General features: G+C 31.5%; 1 protein-coding gene across 2 annotated transcripts in view; it reads right to left on the reverse strand.

Moving 5' to 3' along the window:
• Dennd1b (DENN domain containing 1B) overlaps positions 1-22,329 on the reverse strand; it is a 221,848-nt gene that overhangs the window by 17,706 nt on the left and 181,813 nt on the right. For both annotated transcript variants that reach the window (XM_078022530.1, XM_078022531.1), the window contains 5 exons: positions 21,771-21,861; positions 15,023-15,063; positions 13,863-13,931; positions 10,080-10,136; positions 9,167-9,274 (listed from right to left, as the gene is read on the reverse strand). In XM_078022530.1, coding sequence (XP_077878656.1) covers positions 9,167-9,274; positions 10,080-10,136; positions 13,863-13,931; positions 15,023-15,063; positions 21,771-21,861 — 366 coding nt within the window. The remainder of the gene's footprint in view (positions 1-9,166; positions 9,275-10,079; positions 10,137-13,862; positions 13,932-15,022; positions 15,064-21,770; positions 21,862-22,329) is intronic.

The raw sequence follows: 22,329 nt of genomic DNA on the forward strand, positions 1-22,329 counted from the left end.
CTTTTTAATATGCCAGGTGTTATTTAGTAGAGCTAAACATACAAAAAAATGATGTCCCAGAGTTACAAGAAGAAATATTTAGTTTTAAATTATTTATTTGATTGAATGTTCTTGAACAATTTTATGACAATATAAATGTCTCAATGTGTGTCCTATTGTGTTTCTGACTATTCTGAAAAGGCGCTATAAATTTAAATGCTCTTCTTTTAATGAAAGTACTAATGATTTCCACTAGATGGCACCCCTGTAACCTAAATGTATTTTATTATTATTTTTTTTTTTAAACAGGTTTAGCTAAAATCAAATTTGACCTGTTGGAAATTAATATTATTTCAACAGAGAAACAACAGATAAAATAACTTTCTAACTAACAATATGGTATTCAGAGTTTTCAATGTGGACTCAAAAGATCAATTGCAAAAATCTCTGACATAGCATACATTAGACTAAACATATCCTATGTGAAAGAGTGACTTTGGGATGGAGACTACTGCAATGTACTTTCACTTTGGCAGTACTTTTTTAATGGGCATTTGTTAACAGACACACACTCATTTAACTTATTTCAAATGTTTATCATTTCTTTCTCTTTTTCTTTTTCTTTCTTTCTTTCTTTCTTTCTTTTTTTTTTTTTTTTTTTTTTGTACCAGGGATTGAACTCAGGGGCACTCACCCACTGAACCACATTCCAGCCCTATTTTTTGTTTTATTTAGAGAGAGGGTTTCATTGAGTTGCTTAGCACCTTACTTTCCCTGAGGCTGGCTTTGAACTTGTGATCCTCCTATCTCAGCCTCTCAAGCTGCTGGGATTACAGGCATGCACCACTGTGCCCAGCTAAATGTTTACCATTTGAAGCCTTCTTCAAATTAATTACTTTAATCCAGCATTTTAGCTTCAAATGTTCTCACGACTGAGCCAAAGTAAATGAAGTGCTAAAAGTACAAATTTATTTATTTATTTATTTGCTAATCATGATTTAGTTAAACTTATTTGTATTATTTTGTAAAAATAAACTTATTTTACAAAGTTAAGTATTATTTTCAATTATCTGTCACCTACTCCAACACAGTTATCCCCTTGTGATTTACAATCACTTTTTTTACTTGGTCAGAAGAAAGTGGCTACTTCCCTCTGTAAACTATGTCTTTTCTGTACTGTCCAGTCCAGAAAAGCTGTTCAATGGACTGTATTTTTCCAAAGATCCCAAAACAAGTATATAATTTCCTGAAATCTATTATTTCATCTGTGCACCTATTATTCCTGGAATCCTCTGAATTCCTATGAAGTAAGTTTGTCATAAATACATTAAATGAGCCAAACCCTATTAGGTGTGAATACTTCATCTTGTTTTATCCTTAGGACTAAGTAATTTAAGAAAACACCTACATTTTCATTTGCTCCTATAAGTTTCATGGAAGTTAGTTCATTTTCAGCATTTTAAAATATGATCATCTATAAGACAAATGTCTTCTCACATTTATAAAGATGCTACCATATTGGGATTTCTTTTTAAGTTCAATAAAAATATAGCTTTCAAATGCCTTCTTACAAATCTATGCAAACCAAAAAAGTAATTATCTTCAGAGCATATTTTTTACAGATAAAAGTATACTACTCATTAATTATAAAATGAGCTCATGGCTATTGTCCTATATTCCACAAAGCCATTAGAAAGATTTACAAACCATTTAATACACAAAGACTCAAAAACACAGCAAAATTTCATTCATTAATTTGGCATGGCACCTGGCACAGTAGGTAGAAATGGAAAAGCTCATAGATCATATTTTATGGTGAAAACACATTCCTTGTGCATTCAAAAGATAACTGCTCATATTTCAAACTAGTTCATATTAGTCCATATGAGTATATTAAAAATATGTCCACAAATTTACTTGCTCTTATCAGCTGCTATTATGACTATTACACATATTTCTATTTGTAAACACTGTTTAAGTTAAAATTCTGACTACATTCCAAAAGTATTTATTAACAGGCACACTGCATTATATCATATTATTAACAAAAATAATCTTCCATTCATATTTTCTTGTGCAGCTTTTACATACCTGATAGAACAGGTAGAAAATCTAAGAAGATTGTTATTTTTCCCAGACATGAAACAGTTAAAAGTGATATGTATGCCAGGATTTTAATAGGGCTTAACAAAAAGCTTCACTCCTCCACTTTCACTAGATTTTGTGGCAGTGATTTTTTTGCCTTGCTTAGGGCCATCCATCTGTTAATTTTGACTTATAATACAGCTCAGCTCGAATACTTGTTCACTAGTGTAATTGTGTGTGTGTGTGTATGTGTGCATGTGCACATGTGTGTATCATACACTTAGATAAATACATGCTATAATTCTGTAATTGCCAGACTAAGTCAAGAATGGCTAATATTATTAAAATGGAGCAGAACCTTAAATTTATATAAATTTTACATATTATTTAAGAGAATTTCTTATTCTTGGAAAATTTTATAATTTTTAAAAAATAACTTCAGATGACAGTCTTAATAGTCTAAATATTGTTCACTCAATATTTAGCATTTTGTTCTAAAATAAAATTGATGAAAGAAGGTAAGTACATTGTCAGGATTAAAACTGCTCTGCACCATGACCAGTGGCAGTATTCTCACTGGACCCAACTGGCCCTGTTTTCAATAAAACCAGAGGAGGATCCTTTCCCTGGAGTCCTGTTAGGCTGGGGCTGCTGTTAGAACTGTCATCTTCACACAAAAGGGAAAAGGGTTGGGTTTTACAAATGTGAAGCCTAATTGGGAGATCTTCATGGCTGTACCCTCAACATTTATTTAAACCTCATCAACAAAACAGAAAATAACCATCCTAATTAGCAGACCAGCACACAAATTACTGCTTGTTGGGGGTGGACTGTAGATTTACAATCTATACCAAATATAAGCTAAATAATGGAACACAGGCTTAAAACAAGACATATTTTGGACCTTGTTCTTTTTTATAGCACCCAGATTACAAACTTTATTTTTTTACTTTAAAATATATTCTAAAATCATTCCATTTTTATAATTTGGAAAATATCAAATAAATATCAAATGCAAATAATGTCTTTCACTGGCAACTCTCACTGGAAACCAGAAATGTAATGTTATTGCTACACTTGAGATCTACTTCTAAAATAGATAATCAAATGGACTAGGAACCCACATGCATTGCTGAGATAATTTTACCAACAATAAAACAACACACATAGGGTCTTACATTCTGACAAAAAGGGGCTTTGCCAGTATAACAACATATATTGCTTTTCAAATCATATACTGAGATTTCAAGTATGCCTACTTAAAATAAAGTGATTCAAAGTTCATGTGAGAGCTAAGTAAGTCCAGGGCTAGGACTTTGTCTCTATTGTTATATCATGTGCATGTATGACTTTAACAACAAATTTCACCATTATGTACAACTAAAATACATCAATAAAAAATATGGAGACAAACAAAAAGCCAAATCATAAACCATGAAACAATAAATAAAATAAAGAAGGTAAATTTCAGGAACTCTTGCTCTTTTAGTGTCCAGATAATTGTTAGTGACTCTGGGAAGTAACTACCAAGAGAGAAGAAAGTCTGAGGGTGGCAATGCCTAAAAGACCTGGCAATCAAGATTATGTATAGATATAAATGAACACCTACCGACTATTGAGTACCTTTTATGTGGCAGGTATTTTATATGCATTAAATGTCTATAGAATCCCAGGAAAATGACATGTATTGCTAAGGGATGTTCTTTTTGGATGAGAGATCAATCAATGCTACTATCTTTTTCAGTCAGGTCACCTTGTGGCACTAATGCTCTATGCCCTCATCTCCAACTGCCTGTCTGCTTCAAGCAATCTACTCAGCCCAAAGGTACCATGGTAGTGGTTAGGCAATCAAGCATTAAAACTTATCTCTCTGCTTTTGAATTCCTATTCTGCCATTTATTACCTGAAGAACTCTGTGTGAAGATCTTAATCTCTCAATTTCCCTGCTTATAAGTCTGAAAAATGGGGAGGGGATAATAGTTTCCCTCTGATTGGATTGTCGGAAGTTTTGTATGAATCACGTAATGCAGACAGACAGAGAGAGATCCTCACTGTTATCAAGAACCTGTCCATCTTTCTCCGTGTTTTCTAAGGTTGCTCTAGTGCCCTCTTTTATGATTTCAACTCTAAAAAAACAGAGGAATCGAAAAGAAATTAAGAAAAGGAATATTATTCGAATCACCAAATCCTAAAATTCCCTGCAGAATCTTGCTTTTAAGTCATTAAATTTAGCACATGACGTATCTTTTAAGATAATTTGGTTATTTGATGAATTAAATAGACAGGAACTGGAGCATCCCTCCTTTGGACATGTAACTCAGAGGCCAGTTCTAACACAAGAAAGTGATATTATTCTGCTAGACAGCCTTATAGAAGGAAGAAAAAAATATATTTTAAGTGTATTTTCAATTGTAGTTTTTATTTTTTCAAGTGATTCAAAGTTCAGTGAGAGCTAAGTAAGTCCAGGGCTAGGACTTTGTCTCTATTGTTATATCATGTGCATGTATGACTTTAACAACAAATTTCACCATTATGTACAACTAAAATACATCAATAAAAATATGGAGACAAACAAAAAGCCAAATCATAAACCATGAAACAATGTCATTCACCACTGCAAGAAAAAAAGAATTCTAATTACTATATAGGAATTTCTTCATCTATTTGTAATTATGATGCAGGAATTAAGAGTGTCTAGAAAATCTTTACATTTTAAGTGATAAGTATCTAGTTTCAAGAAGCCTGTTTACCCAGTATATTTCCCATTATCAGTTTATTCCTATATCCAAGAGTCTTTATTTCAATAGCTAAATATATTCATATGCCCAAACATTTGTGTCCTGATATTTTTTTTATTTAAATTTGTTTTATTTATATTTTTTCTATCACTGAAGTTTGATTTTAGATTCATGTATATCCTTATCAAAGAGTTAAATTTGTGGCCAGAGAAACAAGAGAGAGTACCATGGTATCAGGGCACTGGGAGGTAATAAGAGTGAGTAGGGTGATAGGAGAAGTAATCTCAGAGAAGGGTTTTAAGAGCTGTAACCGTATCTCATAAAATGTCTATCATTTATAATTGCTTTATAAGACTATTTGCCAAAAATTCATCTTGGAGCAATTCTTTCATTTTTACTTTCCATCTTAATTTTTTCCCCCAAGTCTCCCAGAATTCATGCTTTCTAATAATGCTAATTTTACTTATTTGAGATGAGTTATACTACTCTGAAATGATAGCTTGTTTGTGGCCAGAGGCTTATTTCTAAAAGCAGAACATGGTGTATTCAAATTGAAATTGTCCTAATCCTTTATTTGAAATATTTATTTATTTTTTTAGTGTTTAGCAAATTTGCACAAATGAAAAAAAAACAGTATCAGGACATTTGTGATCCAATGATATGGGTATTCCTTCAATATCTAAGTTAAAGAATATACATAGGCCTGTGATAGAAATGGAAACAGGAAATTGAAAGAACAGTCAGGGAAGAATGTCAGCTTCCCTTCACCTGCCCCTGCAGCACCTGGTCTGTTCTATGTTCATTGTGCATTCTGTATACATTGTGCATTCTGTATACTGGTTTCTTTGCTTCTCTGTGCCCTGGTTTAAATCTTGCTAGTCCTCAGTTGAAGCAGCTACTACTTGAAATGGAGAGGAATTCCAGAATCCAATTCCTTATGGAAGGATGTAATCAGTCCACTTGGACCCAGCATTAATCCTTGGTTCAATAAACTCCAGCCAGAGAAAACAGAAAGAGACCGTGTTATCAGGGTCAGTGGGAGGTGGTAGGAGTGAGTAGGGTGATCTGGGGAAGCAATTCTCAGAGAAGGGAATTTCACTACTATGACGGTATTTCATAAAATGTCTATTATTTATAATTGCTTTATAAAGCTATTTGCCAAAACGCAAACAAACAAACAAACAAAAAAATCCATATTGTTAAGTTCCTAGAAGCTGGATCTTTGTACCTATCTGAAGGTAAGTTTAAGGTCAGCCTACCTTAATGTTCTCTTGCCTTAATTCTCACATGACAACTGAGCCACTTCCACAAGCAAAAAAGGTTACAAGCAGAAATAAATTTAGAATACACTATTTGCATGTTGAGCAAAGAAATAGAGAGGGGACAGCTGGAGAAATTTGTTGTTAAAGTCATACATGCACATGATATAACAATAGAATTCATAAAAGAATAAGCCCTACTTCTCAATTCTTTTTATAGCCATCACTTCTGTCACATCTTCTTGAGAACCCATATAATGCTAACTAACAAACACCAGTAACTTAGTGATGTGATAACAAATGACAGCCTGAAGATTCATACAATGAATGGGACCTGTCATCATGTAGGGTTTTCTATGACCTAATATACTTTTTTGATCAGAATGTACTGTGTATTGATCAGAATTGTTAATATTGTATTCTATATTGGAAATCTGCTAAGGAAGTAGCTTTTAGGTGCCCTCACTACACTAAAGGTAACTTGGGAGGGTGATGGATATGTTAATTATCTTGAGTAAACATTTTATCATGTATATCAAAATATCTTTGTAGACTTTAAGTGTACACAATAAGAAGAAAAATTTGTCTCTAGGAATTAGCAGAAAACAAAACCAGAAATTTAAAAAATCGATTTTATAACTAAATTATATTAGACATGTTATGCTATGTTAAAAGAAAGGAATATTTTTAAATACAAAAACCTGACAATAGTTTAACTTAAAACTGACATTTAAGAGTTTCTTTAATTTGCATATTTTGTTTTCATCTTCAAGCATCCTATAGGTAAAAAAGATCTCATATTTTTTCATATAATAATCTTTTTTGCCATGGTAATTATGATCTAAATGTCCCATTATTAAGCCAGTAAATTGTTCTACAAAGTTTTTTTTAAGATATTAAGGGTTGAAAACAGACAAGAATTGAACATACTTGTGAGGAGAGTAGAATCAGAAATACCAATAGCAAACACATCACTAATTTACAAGTTAATGTTTTTCAGTTAATAGTGACCACAAAAGCTTCTATAGGTATAAAGGGCTTTATTGAAGGGCTTATTTAGCTCACAAGCACTAACAATATGCTGCAATTAAGCAATTCTAATCATTTCAGAGTAATATAACTAGATATAGTAATGTAACTAGATATAGATATCGGTTTAATAAGTAGAAAATGAAGAGAAACTACTTAACATGTTACAGAATAGTCCCATGAAAACAGAAGTTTTAAGTTTTCCTTCTATATACATACTTTGTATCTAGAAAAGTGCCTAACACACAGTAGGTGTTGAACTATCAAATGAATGGGTTTTCTTTACAAATGTCTAGGATGTTAGTACAGCTTTACTGGCCTTTTCCCATTCAAATACTGCTATGGTTTGAATGTTTGTTCCCTCCAAAAGTCATGTTAAATTTAACTGCAGTGTAACAATGGGACCTTTAAGAATCAATTAGATTAGGAGGGCTCACCCTCAGAAGTGGTACTGGTGCCAGTTTGGCCATCTTGTTCTTTTTTGCCCTCTACTTTCCCTTCTGCCCCTTGATGACACTACATAATGGCCTTACCAAATGCTCATGCCTTTGCCCTGAAGTTCCCAGCCTTCAGAAAGATGAGCAATAAAGCTCTGTTCTTTATAAACTATCCAGTCTCAGGTATTCTGTTATAGCAGCACAAAATAGACTTACACAAAGACATATATGCATTTTATGGCCATCTATAATCTTAGGTATCCAGCTATCCCAGAAAGCTAATTAAGCATTAGAAACAAATTTCTATACCTCCTCTGCCACTGAATAGTTATGAAGCTTAAGGCAAATTGTCTTGTGATGGGACCATTCTAGCCATCAACTTCTGCTTATAAACTTTGGTGGCTGTAATAAGCTTTGTAGCTACTCTCTAGTTCTTTATTTTTGTAATTTATATATCCATTCAAGAATTCTGTTTTAAACACTGTTTTCTAACAGCATTTAAAATATAATTTGATGGATACAAATTTTCCTTGGTTAAAAACCTATAGAAATATACTTTTGATACTAAATGAGAGGCAAACAATGCTATAATTCAGAAAGCTTTACCACTGTCTTTTAAGTGGCATTAGCATAGAGGCAGAAGCTTAAAATATTCCTAGCAAATACAATATCTACCTCTGAAAAGTGATAGATATACAGAGAGCCCCCAATTTACAATGGTTCAACTTAAACAATTTTTGAGTTTATAATGATAAGAAAAAGCAACATGTTTCTACAAGAAACCATACTGCAAGCTGTGGATTATTGCCAGGCAAGTCATATGTGATGCGACACCCTCTCTCAACTCTGGACATGGCAGTAAGCCACAGCTCCCAGTCAGCCATGCAGTCACTAAGGCAAACAACTCCACAGTATACTGTGCTGATAAGGTAAAGGTTTGGTAAATTAGGTGTATAAAATCACTTTCAATTATGATATTTCAGCTTAGGGTGGGTTTATATCAGGACTAACTCCATTGTAAGTTGAGCAGCTTCTACAGAGGTTTTCACAGACTGTTTTAGTAAACAAATGTCTATATATGAGTTTTCTTTGATTTTTTGTTCATCATCACGGTGTTCATACTCTATGGAAATCAAATATTTGTTTCACCCCACTGGATTATGAGCTCTGTGATGACATGATGAAGTACAGGCTGAGCATCCCTTATCTGGAATGCTCAGGACCAGAAATGTTTTAGATTTGGGAGTTTTAGGATTTTAGAATATTTGCATCTACATGAGATCTTGGGAATGGGGCCCAAGTCTAAATGCAAAATGCGTTTGTGTTTCATATATATTTTATATAGCCTGAAGATAATTTTATTCAGTGTTTTTTTATAAATATTATAGTGCACCTGTGTTTTGAGTGCTCAGTTTTGGTTGTGGATTTCAGATTAGGTATGCTCAACCTATATATAGAAACTGATGGCTGGGACATCTGGTTCTTAATCTCATAACCAGAATCCACTATCATTTCCTCGACAATACTGCAGGTTTTCTTATCATGAGACAAAAAATTATTGGGTCCAAAACTGTCCTTAAAGAATACACTAAAATTATGTAATTTTAGAACATGGAGCCAACAGGGTAAATGACCTTACCTGGGCAAGCTTACGCTTTTCTATGTTTCCTCCCTTTTCACTGTGTAAAGTGTAAACTGGTGTATATTGTACCGAACCAGAACAGGTCCCGTAGTCTTCCTCATTTTCCTATATATGAAAAAATGAGCAAGGAATTATTTTAGCATATTTATTCTATTACCAAAGTTATTTGATTAATAGACTTAGTATCTGATACACATGCATACAATAAAAAACACTTCAACTATAAAATTTAAATTGTCTATTTAGGAACAAATACATTCTTCTAAAATGTGATTAATTTTCATAATGAACTCTTGAATAATCTGATCTACTCTGAAAATTTCAATTATTATGCTTTCTTGAAAGGTGAAAGTAAAAACTGTAACAATTTATAATAAAATCTATCATAATATAATGTATAATCAAACAAAATACACATATACTGACATAATTATTCAAATACCTGCAATATCATAAATTTAAATATAAATCCACATATACAAAATTAAGAATAATATTCTTCAATTTAAAGTAACTGTTTTGGAAAGAGCCTCTAAACCAAACAATGGCATTTCTGAATTAATTCTATTTCAAAGGTATCTTTTTTAAAAAAAAAAAATTCTCAGCATGAAGCAAAAACTTCAATTGTAATATCAAGGCAATCAACTTTATGAAAACATACATCCAGTTAATCATCTTTGAAGATCTCCACAGTTCTGTGATAAAATATGCAAACAATAAAGAGATTGTTCAGTGTATGCATATAGAATGGCAGAGAGTTGCCAGAGGGCTTGTTATGAAAAATACATTTTTGAACAAAGGGATAAGCATATTTCAAAAGTCATTAAAAACATAAGTCTCATGTGATTTGTAAACATATAAGCTTCAGATGAAGACAACAGTGAGGGGAGAAGGAAACAACACCACGCACCTTGTGCTTCAGTTTACTCTTCACTTCCTTCAATCCCAGCTTTGCGTGGTTTTTTGCCTAGGAAAATGATAATGAATGTGTCTGGTTCAGCATAGTTCTATTAACACTTTAAAAATAAGTACACATGATCACATTTAAAGAAAATTACTGTTTGCATTATTTAGAAAAGGAGCTGATTATAACCTAAAACTATTTTCCAGGACACCATCATTCACTATTTCATTATACCTAGATTAAATCATAATTAGGCTGTATTTAATATTTCCACAAATCACACAAAGGCTAACATTTAGTCTATTTTGTCTGGTAACCTATAAAAAACACAAGGGGGATCTACCAGATTTCTAAAGTTCAGCATGAATGTTATCATATCTAACAAATAAGGAAAGTGACTCAGGAATAATAAGCCAAGATTCAAATCTCAATCTATTTAATTATAAAGTCTAACTTCTCTTCTTTTAGCTTATATTAAAATTATAGAGTCCAACTTCTCAAAGAAGGAAGTAAAGTTATAAAAAATATAATCACTGAATTTAAATCTCACCAAAAGAAGGCATTGTGAACCTCACTGTATAGACAGAAACTGAAGACACACATGCTGAAGACTTCAACTACAAAGGCCATGCTCCACTTAACCCATCCTGATCTCTCAAGGTGCTTTTAGAAAAAATAAACACACGACTTTCCCAATTTCTTTGCAGAGAAGGATCTTATTTCCTTCCTGTTAATATCTGTAGTAATCAGTAGAGTATTTGGCATACCATAAGGAATATCTTGAACTGAATAAAACAATTGATTCTTCATTGTAAATGAAGCAAACTAAAACATACTACATAGTAAAAGTAATCCAAAAAGCCAATAACTCTAAATTATATCCTATTCTTAGTTAGAATTGATAAATAGCACTTTCACATTCTTCATTCATAAAGCTACCTAATCTATTTAAGAGGTCCTATATTAATTCCTATATTTCATTGGTAAGAATATGTAATTACCAAGGAAAAATGCTTTTGTTCCCATCTCTTAAGAGTTTGTACCCATCTTTGCTTTTACTGCATTTGAACTATATTCTGGTTTATTTAGACATCCTCTAATCCACCTGATCATACTTATCTTTCCAGGTTCTCCTGTATCAAGTTGAAGCTAGTATTAATCTCTTCCGTAGTTCTGCAATTTGTGCACTGATTAATTTAAATGTATACAACCCTGCCTACTCATTAGGTTTCCTTCATACTACCTAGAAGATGGAGCAGATTCTTTCTATCCTTTTCAATTCACCAAGCTGACATTCAACAATGTCAGCAACTATTCACTATAGAAACGCACCAAACAAATGGCTTTGACTAATGCAAGGATCTAATGAAAAGATGAATTAGAAAATCTTTTAGTCAAATCAAATATATAGTTCACTTTGCTATAATTCTTAAATTATGAGAATGTGTGTTCCATCTCTTGTTTGCTTTATGGGCCCTTTTAATATGAAAAAGTACAGAAATCAGAGAAAAAAACTTTCTAGCATAGAAATAAGTATAGAAAAAATATTATAAGTACAGCACAAAATCATTATTTACTTCAACAAATACATATCCAGTACTTCAGTAGTATGTTCAAAACACAGGGTGAAATGATGCCAATATCAATATAACATCAGGAATATCATCTCTATTACTTATAGTACTTTATATGCTAAGCTAACTCCATGATGAGAATGAGGCCCAGTTCCTGACAGTTATTCAAATAATGTGTTTAGTGTATAAAACAGAGGCAAAAACATGGCCTCTGCTGCTTAAAAATTTGCCACTTGTAGAAAATAAATAACTTCTGTTATACCCACATAAAGAAATTAGAAGTAGTATTCATAGCAATTTATAGTCAAAGAAGGAATTTTAGTGCACATATTTTTTAGAACATGAGCAATCTGGAGAGATCAGTTTTAGGTAAAATTATGAAGGTCACAAAATAACTAATTAACCTGCCTCAAACCTTTTGATTCATGTCTGATATGATATAAGCTAAATGATAAAAAGTTATTAATTATATTCTAAATACCATAATTTGTTGAAATTGATTTAGGGAATAATTCTCCAAAGAGCAGAATTCTTAATTTGAAAAGATTTCATTGCCTTGCAGAAAAGTGTTCAAAAGAAAACATTCTACTGACTAGAAGGATCAAATTTTAAATAATGAATGAGTCTGAACATGTTTGTTTTATAAAAGATAAGAGTGAAATTCAGGAGGAAAGCACACATTTGGCAAAACTATACAAGCTCTCTAGGCTTGCTCCAGGAATAAAATGAGGGCCTACTAACTGCAAAAACTTTCCTAGCATCTAGAATTTGTGTGTGTGAAAAACAAGGCTTGATATTAGTTTTTTTTTTTTTTCACTTGGTAGCTGTGTGCTATTTCATTGTGAAAAATTTCCCTTCAAAAGCAACTTAAATCAGCCCATTAGAGGCAGTGATCTCCTAGAATAGCAAAGTCATGAGGAAACCAAACAAAAGGCAGAGGCTGAACTTTCTAAGGCAAACTGATGACTTCTTTTCATTTAATGCTTTATGAAATGGATTCAAATAGTTCAGAATGTTAGAACTTTATTTTTGAATCAACTCTGTAGATTAGCTTCCCTACCAAAAAAAAATGCAATCTTTGAAACAGATTTTTTTCAATCAGAAAAGTAACTACGTTTATATTGCAATTGCATGTAAGAAAAGAACATAAATTCTAAACATTAAAATATATTATTTTATTATTATTTCTATCATAGCACTTGAAGATAAATTTTTATAATATCACAATTACTACCCTGAATATATTTAGAAATACAGAATATATGTGACCTATTGAACTTAAAACAAACAAACAAACAAACAAAAAACTTCACTACCACTAGATAATCCCTAGAGAAGCTACTGGTCTAGTGTAGAGATAAACATATATGAAGACACAGAAAGTGCTGAAGCAAGTTCCTACAGTTCAAATGGAACCATAGAAATAGTTCTATAAACTTAGCTGTTTTTTTATTGTTGTTGTTGTTGTTTGTTTGTTTGTTTTTTTGGCATGGGATTGGGAAAACTTTTTTCCAAGGGACATTAACAGATGAACCGGTGGTTTACTAGATGGATAAAGACCAAGAAATGGATGTTCTAAGTAGTAGGACATCTTCTTCTTGAACAAGAATAGAAGGGCAGAAGAAAATATCTTGCATTAAAAAAATAAGGCGTTGCTAAGTATGTTCAGACATATGAAAGTTTCAGAAGAATCAGGGAAAACAGAACAGAATACAGGAAGGAACAGGTAATGCAAGGTCTTAATTATCATATTTAAAGAGATTTAAAATTTATTATTTGTTCATTGTTACTGTGGTTATTGTAATTTACTACATGCCATGGAGAATTAATGAAGAATTTTAATTTTGGAGAGCCAATGAATCTTTGAGAGAAGAGATATTGCCACATTTTTCTACTTCTGCCTCAAATGCACAATGAGAATTTAAAATGAATGAAAGAATCAAATTTATAAAACGATACCTCCTCATGGACCGTTTTAATGTGCTGCACAATTGTGCCGGTAGCTTTGAAATAAAATGAAGAACCATTTTTAGATTATTTAAAGGAAATGCTCTTTCTATACAATACGATTACTTTTTAGCTGAATTTGTGTTGGTCAATATTAATTTTAAAGTTTTTTAAAGCTTATTGAAAAATATTTTGAATTCATATGTGTATCTTCTAGAGAGTATATAAATCTCTCAACAAAATTATTAAATACCATAAGAACACTTACAAATTTATAAGCTGTCCGTACTGCAGGCGTTGCTTTGGTCATTGCTGTGTTGAACAGTGCACCTCCTTTCTGCAAAATAAAGAAATGTTTCCAAAAACTTTTGGCAAACTGTTCTGAAAACAAAGTATTATTAGTAGTATACAAAAATAATTTTACTCACAAGTAAATACCTTTTAAAATTATTTTTTAATGTTTTAAAATACTACAATAACTATAAACATTTGATTCTGTTCTTTTAGTTGGTATATTACACATCATTTAAAAGACATTTTATTTTATTTTATTTTCATTTTTTTTATTGATTGTTCAAAACATTACAGAGCTCATGATATATCATCTTTCATACATTTGACTCAATTGGGTTTTGAACTCTCCAAATACATATTGCAGACTCACTTCTGTTACATACTCACATTTTTACATAATGGCATATTAGTGACTGTTGTATTCTGCTACCTTTCCTATCCCTACTATCCCCCCTCTCCTCCCCTCCCCTCCCATCTTCCCTCTCTACCTCCTCTGCTGTTGTTCAATTCTCTCCCTTTTTTTTTCCCCCCTCCGGAAGGAAGAGCATGAGGAAAAGACTAACAGTAAACTAAGACGAATGGGGGGAGAGAAAGGGAGAGAGAAGGGAAAGCATATGGAAATGGTAGGAGACCTTCAGTGATACACAAAATGGTAAAAGACATTTTATCTTTGAAGTTGCAGACAAGTAACATAGGTAGTAAAAGCTACATATTTAAAACTTAATAAAAAGGGAATAAAATATTTATCAGCTGTTTTAATATTGGGTAGTAAAGTTTAATCAATAGAAGAGAGATTTTATAAAAAGTCATATTAACAAAACTACGTTATCAAGAAGTTACTAAAGTTCCATGAAATCTGACTATTCCAACTAGTTCCTTATCTGGAATATAGTATAAAGTGACAAGAAAATATTGCTTTACAAAATATGTCATTTATCTCTAAACAGAAACTTTCAAATTTAAAATTATATTTATGAATATCAACAAACGATAAGCATAAAATAAGAATATGTACACTGAGAAAATTTGCACACATTTCAAATATTATAAATAAGTAGCAAAGTATAAACAGCATACTTTTACTGATTTCTTCATATCACAGTGAAAGAAAAAACTTTGAAAGCATAGTATTACCTTTACTGTATGTACCCACTGTTGATATGACCTTGGGTTTCCTGGAATATAGAAAATCTGATATCAGGAATCAAAAATAAAAATTTATAAATTAAAATTCATCAATAACTAGCATTTCTAGCATCTTAGTAGGCAAATTTTACTTACAATGTTGTAAAAGATGCAATGGCACAATGAGAATTAATGCTTTAATTTTTATAATTAGCACTTAAAAATGGACACTTTTTCATTGACATATGAAAATAATATATTATTATCTATTCTTTTATTTTCATATTGGCCTCAGAGGGAATATCTCACCTCTTTTCAAATTCAAAATTTCTGTTTTTTTAAACTTAATTTTCAATGTTTTATGTCTCTGCTGTTTTGTAAAAGTTGGCCTTTTTTACATAATTTTACTTAAAATGCCACTCAATTGCATAGAGAAGTGTGAAAAAATCAGAAGGAAATTTGGAGCTGAAAGAATCTCAGGTACAACAAATTTATTCTGTGGTTATTAATTATTAACACATTAATTAACTTTATTTTAATGCAATTAAACTACAGTTTTAGTTCTGAGCATATTCTCTGGTTACAAATCTATAAATTTGAAAGGTATTACCTACCCAAGGAAATGTAAAGAAAATGTAGCTTTTAAGCTACAGTGTACCTGGTTATTATTATTACAAAGCTCAAATGCTGACAAAAACTAGTTCTAATACAATTTGGAACTGACTGACTTTGAAATACGGTAAATAATTTGGCCAATAAAATGAGATTCAAAGGCAAAAAAGTAATCCATATTACTAGCCTAATCTTTCATATCAACTGATTTCAACTACTTCCTTGTTAGTATAAATGTTTAAATATTCTCTAAAGAAGGGTGAAAAATCACAATAAAAATCAAAGTGTTACTAGGTGAAGTGGCAGTGGTACACCTGCAATCTCAGACTCAGGAGGTTAAGGCAGGAGGATGGCAAGTTCAAAGCCAACCTGGGCAATTTAGCAAGACCCTATACCAACATAAGCAGTAGAAAGGGCTGGGAATGTAGCTTAGGGGTAGTGTATCCTTGTGCTCAATTCCCAGTAACTTCCTTCTAAAATAAACAAAAAATCAAAGTGCCAGTGGTTACCCTGTCAATAACCAGGTGCAAGTAACTTCTAAAAATGGTGTTCCTTTGTTTGTGGTTGTGGCTTAGAGAGGTGGGGAGGAGAAGTACCACCTTGCTGTTACAAAAACAGAAGCAGAATGATCCCAGCCTAAGAATTTCTTTCCTGTTATTCTTTGTAACCCTAATAAACATCAGGCAAAGCATTGTGCTCTGGATTCACTCTTAGACTTAAAATCTTTTCCTAATTTAAAGAAGTATCAAGAAATCACTTTTATTCTGATAAACATCTCTTACCACTCCACCCTGCATTATGCCTTTTTTGGAGAAAATAATCTAGAGAGAAATACTATTTTTTAAAAAAATTTTATAAATTTCTACACAAAAATCTATCTACCTAAAATAATTTATGTAAAATAAGTTTAAAGGGTAAGCTTTAAGAGGTCTTGGCTTGTCCAAATTTTTTAATATGTACTTTCCATTGTAAAATAACAAGTTCCAAGTTATCCTATAAGTTTATTTCTCAAGGAGATTTTTATTAATGATAAAATTAAGTGTATATTTTTATTCATCCAGATTATTCACTCGTCTATTAAAAAGTCTCATCAGTTCATATATTTTTTACTTCTTTATTATTAAAAATGATTGAGTCAAAATCATGAATTTAATATTTAGATGTTATTTACAGTTATTCTGTAAAGTATTTAATTATTTTCCTAAAATGAATTTAAGAAATCAGAGAAATGCCAATAATATAATATTTCAGCATTTTTGGATACTCAAACACAAAGAAAATAGCTATGATAAGACAATGGATCTGTTATAGAAAGGTTAGTGTCTTATTTAGGATTGTAAGATTTAAAAAAAGTTCCTACTGAGCTCTCCACAGGTCACAGATGTTTTTATCTACATTATGTTATTTGATCTGAACCTTTCTACTATAAAACAGGCAAAGCAGGCAATGCCATAGGCAACATAGCTGGATGGGAAGGAAGCAGCATTTGGTGTGCAACAGACCTTTGTAGTCCAGATCCACTCTGCAAACCATGTGATATGGAACTAGGTTCTTAATAGCAGAGCCTCACCCTCCTTATTCGTCAAAGTCTATCATTGCCTTTTAGGATTAATGTATATAAGAATGAAAGATAATTATTATATGATATTTAGTAGGGTACCTAATACATCACAGAACCACCATAAATGTTAGTTATTATTAATTATTATTAATAAGTTTACAAATAAGGAAGCTGTGGTTCTGAGATGATACATTCTTTGCCCAAATTTGGAAGTCTAACAACCAAGAAAGAATAATCTAGGCATTTTAATTCCTGGTTCATTATTCTTTCAACTCTGAAATACTATCTCTAAGACTACTTAGTAAAATATCAGAACATTTAAGTTATACAGAGGTTTCTCTATATCACCTCCAAAGCAATTACATTAGAAAGGGATGCTGGGTGCAATGGTGCACGCCTGTAATCCCAGCAGCTCTGGAGGCTGAGACAGGAGGATCATGAGTTTAAAGCCAGCCTCAGCAAAAGCAAGGCAACTCAGTGAGAACCTGTCTCTAAATAAAATGCAAAATAGGGCTGGGGACCAGGCTCAGTAGTTGAGTCCCATCCCCTCCCACAAAAATAAAGAAAAAAGAAAAAGAAGAAAGGGAGAGGGGCTGGCTCAAGCTAGAGCTTTAAAAGGGAAATAAAAAATCTAGAATAATATAAAACTATGACATATGAGGGCAAACAGTAATTCCCTAGGAATAAATAAACTGGTTAAGATGACAACAATTTAGGTAGATTCCTGTTTTAAAAAATTTAAGGACTGTATCCCTAAATTTTACTGTTTTATGATATAAGTAAGGTTCCTATTTCTATGAAATTTATGAGACAAGCACATAATCCTTTGGTAATGTTAAAAAAAATAAGGCTGCTTTTCTTCTTAAAAATTAATTTGAATGCAAAAAATAATCCATCAATGTTTCTTTTAAGTTAACTGTTTCAGGCAATTAACAAGCCTTATTTAAAAATTTTAACATTCTTATTAAACAACTCATTTTGACATACTGAAGGACAAAATATCTTTAGCTTTCACTTATGCAAAGACTGTTTTTTCAAATGTATTTGTTCAAATTCCAGTAATGTGTAGTTATTTATCAAAATATGTAAATTGATCTTAAGTGCTTATGTGGCCAGAAAAATGCCACTAAAACTGATAAATATCTACTACCTCATCAAATTCTTTAATACCTTAGTCAGTAAAAAAATAAATAAATAAACAAAGATCTTACCAGATTATATCAGGAAGCTAATGAGGAAATACATGCTACTAATGAAGAGTACCCACATACTCCTATATAAAAATCAACATTAAAATAGTTCTCCTTTCTAAACTTTAGACTATTTGATGAGGATTTAAGAACTAGTATTATTTTAACTGAAAATATATTTACAAAACAACATTCCTATCAAACTTTCTTGAGTGGCTTTCACAGACTAATCAGGAAAAAGAACCTTAGTTTGGTGACCCTCAGCCTCATCATTCATCTTAACAGTCAATGGCTTTTAGGATTAATGTGAGTATGAAAGATAATGATGATATGATGTTTAGCAGGGTATCTAACACATCCCAGAAATACCATGAGTGTTAGTTATTATTATGAATAACTTGTCAAATGAGGAAACTGTGGCTCTGAGATGATCTGTGTTTACCTAATTGAGTCTTGTTATATTCATGTCCTCTTATATTATATTTCAACATCCATGGATACATTTCCCTTCATATATTTCCTGGTATCTGTTGTCACTATTCTTATAAATTAAGATTAAACATTCTGCAAAAGTGATGAAAAGAATCAAGTATAACATGAATTGCTTAGTACTCCTGATTATGAAAATTTATGGGACAGAAAAAGGTTTTATAAAATCTCTATGAATTCACAGATTCTTTAATCATATTTCTAGATTCAAATGTGAATCTAAATGTTTTCTATCTGATTATACTGCCTTGTATAATTTTAATTAGAACCACAATTATACCATACTCAACAATCATTTTATCATAAAACAAACACTAGCAACAAAAATAGCATACAAATTACTACTGTCATGATGTATAGATGCTTCCCTAAATTTTCTTAATTATTTTTGCTTAAAGAAACTTAATTTTGTTCTTCGGTTTTAGTTAATGTTGATTTCTCTTATAGTGATCTTTTCTGTGCTTGATGTATAAACAAGTCTTCAAGATATGTTCAGAAAGATAGAACTTTTGCTTTTATTCAGAGAAGAGAGGGCTTAAGTGCTACTTTTGCTTACAACCTGTTCCCTTATTAATATCTCCTAGTATAAAAACATAGATATGCTATAGTCATTACAGCAAGAGCTTTGAAACTAGGTAGATATGTGCCGAGTTCAGATTGATCTCTACTTCCTATGACTTTGAGAGAATTACTGAATTGAGTGCCTTCATATAAATGGGCTAGTCAAAGTGCCTCTTAGAGTGTAGTCAGGATAAAATGAGAATTTCTGTCACATAATAGTACTCAATAAACATGAACAATTACTACAGTTACTGTAAGAGAAATGAGAGTTATTACTGTTTACATTTTACAGGTGAATGTCATGGCAGATATACTCTTCCTTCTCCTGAGTATATTAGATGACACAACAGTTGGAGGAGACCACCAAGAAATATTTTTGGAAATAAATAAATAAACAAACAGACAGATATGTCCTAATTAGTAGTTAGAAGAATATTGCTAATTTTATTAGTCATTTTTCTTATTTCAAATCCTAGTGAATTATGCTTTATTTTCTAAGAATAATCTCCATGTATCTCTAAAAGAATCTAAAATACAACTAAAAATAAAATTTGACAGGTATTATTTTAAGGTACTTCTTTATTTACTGAAATGAGTAATTGCTGAACTAGGATTTCCTTTGGGATAGGTTATTTGCTCCCTCAAATTAGAATAAAAGCTCAAAAATATATTCTGTGCTAAATTGTACTAAAGAACAACAAAGCAAATGAAACTGAGTTGAACTAACAATGTGACAGTCTCTAAGTCAGATGATAACCAGTGATCATATTTCCCTATTATTTTTTAAGTGATAAAATCTTTAATTTAAAAAAATCTTAGTTATCCTCTTCCACCAGAAAAGCCATCTATTTCTACTTTATTACAGAGGTATCTTGAGCAATGGTTAAACCAGACTACAGAATTTAACTGTATAAAAGGATCATAGTTCTACCCCATTACTGTCACAAGATGTCAACTTCAATTCTATAAAAGCTACTAGCCCCACGGGTCTTAAAGATAATGAGACAGCAGTTATGTAAATACTGAATAGATGCCTCAAGCAATTTGTCCATTAGCTGACAATATTTTGCTTGTCTGAGTTGAAAAGTAAAACAGCATTATTTTAACACAAAAGTTCCATTGAAGCTAAATTTTTCCCTAAGAGCTGAGGAAAGCAAGGAGCTGAATGATTCCATATGCAGCTTACCTACTAAGTCAAATAGAACTTTTTCCCCAAGCTAAATGCTATCAATAAAATGCTATACCTTAGATAAAGGTCTGCAATTGAAAAATTCATTTGTATTTCTTTTAATGAAAAAATTTTATATTATTTCTATATTTTAAGGTGAGGAAATAAATCTTATTTAAGAATAATATTAAAATTTGTTAAATTTATAGATGAATACTTATGACTTTTTATCTTTTCATGTTTTCTCAATTCTAACAACTATTTATTCATGCAGACTAAAAACTTCTTTTCTTCAAATATAACCACAAAGAGTTAAAAAAATGCTATTATACCAGGTTAAAAACAAACACACCAAGATATAGAGGGAAAAAATCTTAAATTGCTTGCCTGGTATCTAGACCAGTACATAGTAAGGACTCAGTAATACTGCCTGAAAGAATGAATAAATGCGACATTTCAAGGACTCAACCAAAATTCTGTGTAAGTTGCAACTATATACTAGAACATCTGTGCACAAAACATCAATCTATAAATCATTAGTTGCCCATATAATTATATTTTTGGATATTTACATTTGAATAATTAATTATACTTATGGGAATCTTGCGTGACACCATAAATACACTACGCCAGAGGGCTGTAGAACTAGTTATATTTATGGAATGATATACTTTTCCTAATGCTGAAGTGATCTGCAAAGTAAAATAGGAAAAGACTTCCATAAAATAATACACTTACATAAAAATGCAGAATGAGTTATGGTGTTCAAATATTTCCCTTTAGATTATATTACATGTGCCATTTCAATCCGAATCTCAGTTTTTAAATTCATACTCAGAAATTACCACTACAATTATTTTCTGGTGGAGACAACTATTTAGGAGGAAAAGCAAAGGGATATATATTTTTTGGACTTCTATTATTCATTTGCAGTATTATTAGGAGATTGTCCAAGTCAACAGCTACCAATTCATGAAGACAAACTTAATGCCTTGAATAACAGATATCAAACAAAATTACTTGATATTGATATAATAAGATGAAAAATATACTTAAGACATTATGTATATATAGAAGAAAAGAGTTGTTTATGAAACAGAACATATAAATTCAAGTACAAAAAACAAGATAATTGTTATTTTAAAAATGGATAATAATATTGTAAATAGGTTTTACCTCCACAAAAGCCACCTGAACTGATTTCTTCTTCAAATACATCAGAGAAACCCCTTCCTGCATTTAGTTTTGCCAGTCGACCATCTATAAACTGGAAAGTATCAAATATGTTAATTTTTCATTTATTTCACAATATTAAATTTTCACTTATATCAAAAATATTAATAGCAGATTTTCCCTCATATAATCACATATGATATACGTATACATACAGAATAAGAAATTCTCAAAACAATGCAAAGAGCAGGTGCTCAGTAAACAGCAGCCAATTAGTTAAACCACAATGAACAATTACTACAGTTACTGTAAGAGAAATGTCCAGCACAGACTGTAGTTTTTTTAAAAATAAGAAATGGCAAACTATAGCAGTAAAGGTCATAGGCTCTGGAAAGGTAACTCAGTGTACAATCTCCACAGAAGAGTTTGCACAAAAGCACATCTGCCTTGCCAAGAGCCATTTGTCCCTGAAGTTGTATCTTCCCTCACTAGTACCTGTCTCCTGGTGTTCCTGCAAACATGAAATTATAATAACTTAGGTTAGGGTTCTTAACATAGCCTC

This window comes from Ictidomys tridecemlineatus, chromosome 10 (genome assembly GCF_052094955.1).
Source record: "Ictidomys tridecemlineatus isolate mIctTri1 chromosome 10, mIctTri1.hap1, whole genome shotgun sequence".
NCBI classification, from domain to species: domain Eukaryota; kingdom Metazoa; phylum Chordata; class Mammalia; order Rodentia; family Sciuridae; genus Ictidomys; species Ictidomys tridecemlineatus.